At 44.2% G+C, this 7,713-nt stretch overlaps 1 protein-coding gene across 2 annotated transcripts in view; it reads left to right on the forward strand.

Moving 5' to 3' along the window:
* The window catches only part of chtf18 (CTF18, chromosome transmission fidelity factor 18 homolog (S. cerevisiae)), an 11,682-nt gene that overhangs the window by 642 nt on the left and 3,327 nt on the right, over positions 1-7,713 (forward strand). Inside the window, exons 2-18 of one of the 2 annotated variants that reach the window (XM_031863051.1) lie at positions 660-749; positions 832-982; positions 1,595-1,784; positions 1,966-2,058; positions 2,401-2,453; positions 2,557-2,698; positions 3,181-3,405; positions 3,500-3,597; positions 3,688-3,811; positions 3,915-4,051; positions 4,134-4,227; positions 4,332-4,430; positions 4,527-4,657; positions 5,165-5,279; positions 5,452-5,676; positions 5,812-5,961; positions 6,076-6,206. In XM_031863051.1, the coding sequence (XP_031718911.1) occupies positions 660-749; positions 832-982; positions 1,595-1,784; positions 1,966-2,058; positions 2,401-2,453; positions 2,557-2,698; positions 3,181-3,405; positions 3,500-3,597; positions 3,688-3,811; positions 3,915-4,051; positions 4,134-4,227; positions 4,332-4,430; positions 4,527-4,657; positions 5,165-5,279; positions 5,452-5,676; positions 5,812-5,961; positions 6,076-6,206 (2,248 nt within the window). The remainder of the gene's footprint in view (positions 1-659; positions 750-831; positions 983-1,594; positions 1,785-1,965; positions 2,059-2,400; positions 2,454-2,556; positions 2,699-3,180; positions 3,406-3,499; positions 3,598-3,687; positions 3,812-3,914; positions 4,052-4,133; positions 4,228-4,331; positions 4,431-4,526; positions 4,658-5,164; positions 5,280-5,451; positions 5,677-5,811; positions 5,962-6,075; positions 6,207-7,713) is intronic. The other variant, XM_031863052.1, reaches the window with a different exon arrangement.

Here is a 7,713-nt window from a genome sequence, read left to right on the forward strand (position 1 = left end):
ATATATATATATATATATATATATATATATATATATATATATATATATATATATATATATATTATAAGCTCCACCTGTTACCAGCTGCAATATTAAAGTGATGTGCACAATGATGCATCAGTAATTATAATCATATTACTGGATTATAATTAAGTACTTTTACTTCTGTACTTTAGTAACATTTTTAATTGTACTTCTACACTGCAGACCTCCATCTCTGTTTGATCTGTTGTTGTTCATTTTACTTACTGAACTTCACAATTAACAGTTCTCGTTTAGTCATCAAACTCACAAAAATTGTGCATTTAACACCTAGTTTGCTTTAATTTTAAGTAGTTTGCCTGAGAATATATCACATATACCTACGTGTATTTAATATGTCTTGTGAATCATTTTACGAGTTTATGTGCATCAAAATTCAACCTGACACATCTCTTGGAAGCATTTGATCTGTGATTGAATTAAGTTCTGTGGGTTTTTATATTTTAGTGGCTGCATAGAGCCCCAGACAGTGGGATGGAAGTTATTAATGTAGACTGTGAAAGTAATGTCCTTACTGTGAGATGTTGTGTGCATTATTGGTACAATATGTGAGATACTCCTCGTAACAGAGTGATTGTCTCGGCTGTCTGTTTATTTATTTATGTGTGTTGGCTCAGAGGAATCCTCCAAACCGGGGAAACGTCAGAAGCAGCTTCCAGAAAGCGACATTCGTGACGTAGAGCACCTGCTGGTGGATCCGTCCATCAGTGAGTTCACCCTCAGATCACACTGGTCTCGTTCGTCCTTGTCGTGTTTGATGGTTGTTGAATCTGACTTTTGCACCCGCAGCCCCGAAGGCGAAGCGGAAGAAGCAGGACGCGGGAGTGGTCAAGCGACTGTTCAACTCACTGCAGACTCAAGAGAGCAAAGCCCCGTCGCAGAGTGATGACATCTCACCGCCGTCCTCTCCGGAGCAGTACGAAACACCTGGCAACCTCAGGTAGGAGCGAAGCATGGGCCGGTGATCAACGCAGTGTGAGTGGAAGACATCAGTAGGAGGCAGATGGTTTCTTTTTACACAGAATACTTGGTTTATGCAAAAGGCAGACACTCGGATCAAAAACAAATAAGAGGCACTTCAAAGCAACACATCACAGGGATGAAACATGGCCGTCTGCTATTTATAGAGACACAAAAGCACTTACTTGCCTGAGAGCTGCAGCTGGTGACACGTCACCGGTGTAGTATTGAAGTATTTCTTTTGTTTTCATCTTTTAAAGTTGATCATTTTTATGTGCTTTTTGAGCACTTTATACAAGATCATTTGCATCCTGGTGGTTTTCAGGCACTCCTTGTTTCGATACTGAAATTAACAGACAATTGAGGTAATTAGATTAATAGTTCGGAGAATGTGTCAAGTAAAACTACCAAACATTTGCTCAATGCAACCTGTAGGATTTTAGTTTTTTTCTAACATGTTGCTCAGACAAAAAGTAGGAATCTAAAGACATAACTTTGTCCTATTGAAGCATGCGATGACATGTTTCACATTTGATTGAACAATATATCTTTGATTTAAAAACACACTTCTGAACATGTTTGTGTGTTTCAGGTCAACCCCCGCCGCGTTGGATATAAGTGGCTTTGCTACAATCCCAGAGACGCCCAGGCGACGTCCCACAGCGGCGCCAGCATCGCTGCATGTGCTGAAGCGGCCTCCTTTAGATGGAGAGTATGTCAGTGTGACCGACTCATCGGGGAGTCGGATCTACCTCAGACAAACGGAAGACACAGGGACAAAGGTTAAACTCCTCAGCACGTTGAACGTTACACAGCATGCTTTTGGCAGCATCTCGTCCTGAATACTGATTCATTCTCAGCAAACACACATCAGGTCCCTGTGTTCGTTATACATATTTTTTTGCATTTGTGTGTGTGTGTGTGTGTGTGTGTGTGTGTGTGTGTGTGTGTGTGTTTTTCCAGGTGGTGGACTCCAGATTGTTACCAAACTCCCAGGGTGCACTGGGGCTGCTGGCAGTGCCAATAGGTGTGTTGAGAGAGCAGGAGGCAGAGAGGGTGAGTGACCAGGCTGCTGCTGTTTGTGAATAATCTGCCAAGTAGCCTCCACACACTATTGATTCTCATTAATTCCAGGTGCTAAAACTTTAGTCGGTTTCTCTAAATCCAAACATTGGATCATTATCAACCAAATACAGAGATTAGAACAACCATTGTCATATCAACAGAGTAGATCTACATTAAATGTCTGATACAGAACAATGCTTACTTTCCTGAGCAAATGTTTGATATTATTAAATTGATGTATTTCAGATCAACAGACGCAGATATGTTGTAACTCTCAGGCTGCTGAGATTGCAAGTTTGGTTAAATTTCTTCTCTTACTTTGAAATCCTGCAGCGCCACCAGCAAATTATGGAAGAATCTCAGCGTGTCACCGATCTGCTGGCCAGGTAACTCACCGCCTGTCTCTGTCACACTGACACATCAACAGTCCGATGACATCCAGTAGCAGCAGTACATGGTTTTGTTTATGTATCTTGTGTCACGTTCCAGCAGTGTGAACGATGAGCTCGTTCAGCCTGAAAGCAGAGACGATGGAGAGAACTACGATCCTGAAGACATGGAGGGACAAACCTCCCGACTCTGGGTGGACAGATTCTCTCCCCGACACTACACAGAGCTTCTCAGTGACGATGTAAGTCATGTTTTGTGTTTCTGTGTAACCGCACGTCTACATGCATCCACACTGAGTGAATGAAACCTCTTGAAAGCCGAACTGAACCCCAGAGTTTCTACTGAAGTGCCTCATAGCGCTGCAACACTCTGTTTTTGAATTACCATAACCCTTTTAATTAGCTTAAGCTAATCGCTGACATGCTCACTATTACTGTGGTTAGGTAGGAGTGCTGTAAAGGGACTATTTAAAATAATTGCAAAAGTCTTGTCTCAGGAAGAGGGCAGTCGCTATGCATATTATTTATAACACAATATGTAGAATTGAAATACTCTGCACTAAAATGTGGATTAAAATAGTAAAAGATTTGAAACCTGAATACATCAACAACATCACTAAATACCCATAAACATTGGTTTTCAGCTGCAAAAAGGTTTTTGGGGGGTTTAGTTCCTCTTTAATGTCGTTAAAGATGTCCGCTGTGTGTCACTGTTTCCTTGTAGTTTACCAACCGCTGTCTGCTCAAGTGGTTGAAACTTTGGGACACCGTTGTGTTTGGAAGAGAGAGGAAGTCCCGCCCTGTCCGGTCTGACAGACAGGCTCCCCAACAGAACTCATTCAAACCCAATCAACCCAATCAGAATCCGAATCGCTTCAAGACCAAGATTGAGGTGACTGAGGAGCTACTGGAGGCCGAACTGGATCAGTACAAACGACCCAAATTCAAGGTAAACACGCCTGCATACTCCTTTCGGGGCAATTTCAGTTTAATGACCTTTTTAGTCTTTCTACAAGATATCTTTTACTTTGGTCTTTCTCTAGGTGGCTTTGTTGTCTGGTCCTCCAGGTCTGGGAAAGACCACCCTGGCTCATGTCATAGCAAAGCATGCTGGGTACAACGTGGTGGAAATCAATGCCAGGTTAGACAAACGCAAATTAAAAATGACACTAATAATCGTAGTAAATCATAATTAGGTTCCCTGTTGTGACCTCAGTTGATGTTTTTGCAGTGACGATCGCAGTGCAGAGGTGTTCCAGAAACGCATCGACACAGCAACTCAGATGAAGTCGGTTTTGGGAGCCAATGAGCGGCCGAACTGCCTCATCATTGATGAGATCGACGGAGCACCTGCAGTACGTTTCGAACGATTCAAATCAGTAAAGGAAATGTGTTAAAGCACTCCTTTCAATCTTGGTTATTAGTGATTTCTTTTTCTTCATCTGTGGTGTTCGACAGGCTGCCATCAACATCCTGTTAGCAACTCTGAACAGAAAAGATGGACACGGTGGGGAGGCCGGTGCAGAGACCACAAAGAAGAAAAAGAAGAAGGAGTCCATCCTGCTTCGACCAATCATCTGCGTCTGTAACGACCTGTAAGAGAGACTGTGGTAGTATCACAAAGGAACTAATGTTCTCTTTGCAGCCATTATCTGATTACATATGTTTCCTTTTTAGATATGTTCCAGCTCTCAGACCGCTCAGGCAGCAGGCCTTCCTCCTGGTTTTCCCCCAGACTCAGCCTTCCCGCCTCACACAGAGACTGGGAGAGGTCAGCACACACACACACACACACACACACACACATAAAAAGGAGTACACAAACATTTGCGTACACACCAACAATCCAAGTTTACATTGAGTTTTTGTTTCCAGATTTCCCTCGAGCAGGGGATGAAGGTAGACTCGGGCACTCTGATGTCGCTGTGTGAGAAGACCGACAACGACATCAGGTCTTGCATCAACACACTGCAGGTGGGTGGCAGCACTGTAAAAGAAAAAGTCTTGTGTGTTGCATGAGCAGTGATGTACAGCATAATCATATCACAATCTGTGTGCTTGTCTGCACAGTTCCTCCACGGTCGCGGCCACAAGCAGGTGAACTCAAAGACCATCCAGAGTGTCTCTGTGGGGCAGAAGGACCAGAACAAAGGCTTGTTCCATCTGTGGCAGGCTATCTTCCAGTTACAACGTACAAAACGGTACAGTCGGTCTGACCAGAGGGTCTCATGATGTTGTGCTGGATGCTGAGAAACGGCCACGATTACTGGAGGCAGCCAAAGTTCAAGTTTAGTCAGACATTGTGAAATGCAAAAGATCAGGAGAGTTTCACGAGTGGTCGGGGTCCCTGCAGCGTTCGTTCGGGTCCGTCGCTGTTTTGTAAGTTTGCATTTACTGCGGACACCAACAGGGAAATTGGAAACTAGATATTTCAGGGTACCTGTAAAAGACTTCAAAAAAGTAAAGTCTTGTCTGTGACAGACTTTTATTTTGCACTTTGATCAGTGAGCATGAATGAATCGAGGCCGCGGTCATCACAGGAGAATGAAATCATTGGCACAATAAAAAGACACAGCAGGCAAATGTCAACTCATCGCACCTTTTTAAATCAAAGGCGACGAAATCTTATCTATCGCTTTACTGTCTTATCTGTAACCTCTCTCCTAACTAAATAGATGTTGACTAAACATTCAAATGCGTTCCCTCAGGAAACGTATTGGTGAGGGCTTCGATGAGGCACCGGGTTCAGGAAGTGGAGCTCAGAGGTTCCAGCACATTCTACATTTGGCTTCATCTAGTGGAGAGTTTGAGAAGGTCTCTCAGGTAAGGAACACACCTTCAAGATAGTTTCCTGTAATCTTAGTGCACAGAAAAAGTCATGTAAAAAACCATTGTGCCGTGCTTTACACATAACAGATAAGCCACACAGTCATAGTTTATATAAAACTCTACATTATGATGTCTTAGGTCTGATATCGGGTCTCTTTTCCTCCAGGGTCTGTATGAAAATTATCTGTCCATGCGTGTGAGGGACCCCAACCTGCAGAGTGTGTGTGAGGCTCTGGACTGGCTGTCCTTCTCAGACAGGTTGAACCATGTGATTATGCACGGGCAGAACTTCTCCCTGATGAGATACCTGCCCTTCCTGTCCGTCACGTTCCACTTCCTGTTTGCCCACACACACGTGCCCCGCATCAGCTATCCCCACAGCCAGCACGAGGTACGAATCCACTACATGATGATCAAACGATCTCAACAATCAATGTAGAAACAGAAACGACAATAATCAAATAACAAACACGTAAGATGTTTAGTGTGGAGATTATTGTGTCCTCTCTGGTCTTGTCCTCTCCAGGCCTCCTCCCGGCTCCTCAGCAGCAGGAACGCTTTGTCCACCATGTTGGCCGACATCCCAGCATGCATCAGAACGAGGATCAGCCAGCTCAGCCTGTCCCTCGATATTCTCACACTTCTCCTCGACATCATCTGTCCCAAACTACGGCCTGTATGGAAAAACCACATCCAGTAAACCTGTGCATGTGTGTTAATGGAGGACCTTCAGCCCTGCATCTGTTCAAGTAAAAGTAAAGTGTTTGTTTGTTTGTGTTTCTCTTTCCAGGTGAATCCGCAGCTGTTCAGCAGCAGAGAGAAGGAGCAGATGCGTGAGCTGATCAACACCATGCTGGCGTACAACCTCTCATACAGGCAGGACCGCACGCCTGAGGGGCAGTACACATACATCCTGGAGCCGTGAGTACACACACACGTACACACACACACTCCTGCACTCAACTGTATATTGCATGTGGACACATGCAGGGCAGATGTGTGTTTCTGGGGGTGTTGAAGGTCACTGCTCTTGTCCACACTATGTTGCTCTGCATGGAGGCTTAGAGAGTAATCCCTTAACACCTGGTGCGTGTGTGTGTTTGATGCTAGTGGTGTGGGAGCAGAGTAGCAAGCTGGTGGGAAAACAGGTGAGAGGATGCGTTCATGAGGTTTCGACTTATTAGAGCCCCAAAATGAGGAGGAAAGAAGTTTTAGAGAAAGGAGGAGACCATCTGAAACATCGAGGTGTGTTATAAAAGATTAAAAGTGAAAGGAGCAGAACTCTGCAGGTTTTGGTTCAAACTGGCGCTTTAACTTGGGAGATCTACATACATCTCAGTCATGCCGGCCCATGTGGAGGAGCAGCCGCGCCCCCACAGGGCCTCCTTCCTGCAGGTTCGCTGTGACAACGTGCTGGTCACCAACGACTGGTGCCTGCCTCTGGTTTTGGCTCTGCTGCTGCTTCTGCTGGTCTACACCTTCCTGTACCTGCCGTCTCTAGCGCACCACAACACCTCTCTCTGACACTCTCAAGGATAACGGCTTGGAACACAGTCGTGGGGATATACATTATAAACGACGCAGACAGCGGATACGCCGCCCGTCCCAACGGGGTTATTTGATTGGACGGCTCTTGATTGGTCAGACTTTGACAGAATTGTTAACGGCGCCTGGTTTTGGAGGCTATCTGTGGGGAGCGACATGCCTACAGAAAAAGAGCAGTAAACTTGAACTTCCTTCTCTTCAAATCAATCTTTTAAACCTTTACCATGATGTGCTTTAATGTGGAGCTTCTATCTCAGTTCTGTTCTTATTTCCACTAATATTTGTACCATCCTGATATCGTTATACACAATTACGTCGTCTAAATTGATAAGAAACACAATGCTGACTCAAATTAACTCCGTTACATCAAACTATTGTCTCAATTGTATTACTCTGTATTTGTGTGCATGCGTGTAAACACAGTGAGTGTACAGCTGTAGATGTACCATAGGATATCCTAGAACATATGGTTGTGCTAGCCAAAGATCAAACTACTTAGTGTTAGCTGCGTAGATGTAATCCATCATGTTGAACCATCCAATCAGCTCTTTCATTATAGTTTGTTCTGATGAAGACATCCCTCATATATTTTATAGTTATAACTGGTAATGAATAGCTCACAGTCACAGTGTGTGAGTGTGTGTGTGTGTGTGTTGAGATCAGCAGTGAGAGGATTAAGGTTTTAGAGATTCAGTGTTTTTTTCTGTGGAAAACCTAAACCATGGCACCAATAGAGGAGAGCTTAAAGTTATTTTGTTTGTCATCTAACATGTTTCACCTCTGTCTGTGTTTAAACGATGTGTGTCTCTTGTTGTTTGCGTAGAGCCGTTCACTTAGTGTGTGTGTGTGTGTGTGTGTGTGTGTGTGTGTGTGTGTGTGTGTG

Source organism: Anarrhichthys ocellatus, unplaced genomic scaffold (genome assembly GCF_004355925.1).
Source record: "Anarrhichthys ocellatus isolate YVR2014 unplaced genomic scaffold, GSC_Weel_1.0 scaffold28, whole genome shotgun sequence".
NCBI lineage: Eukaryota > Metazoa > Chordata > Actinopteri > Perciformes > Anarhichadidae > Anarrhichthys > Anarrhichthys ocellatus.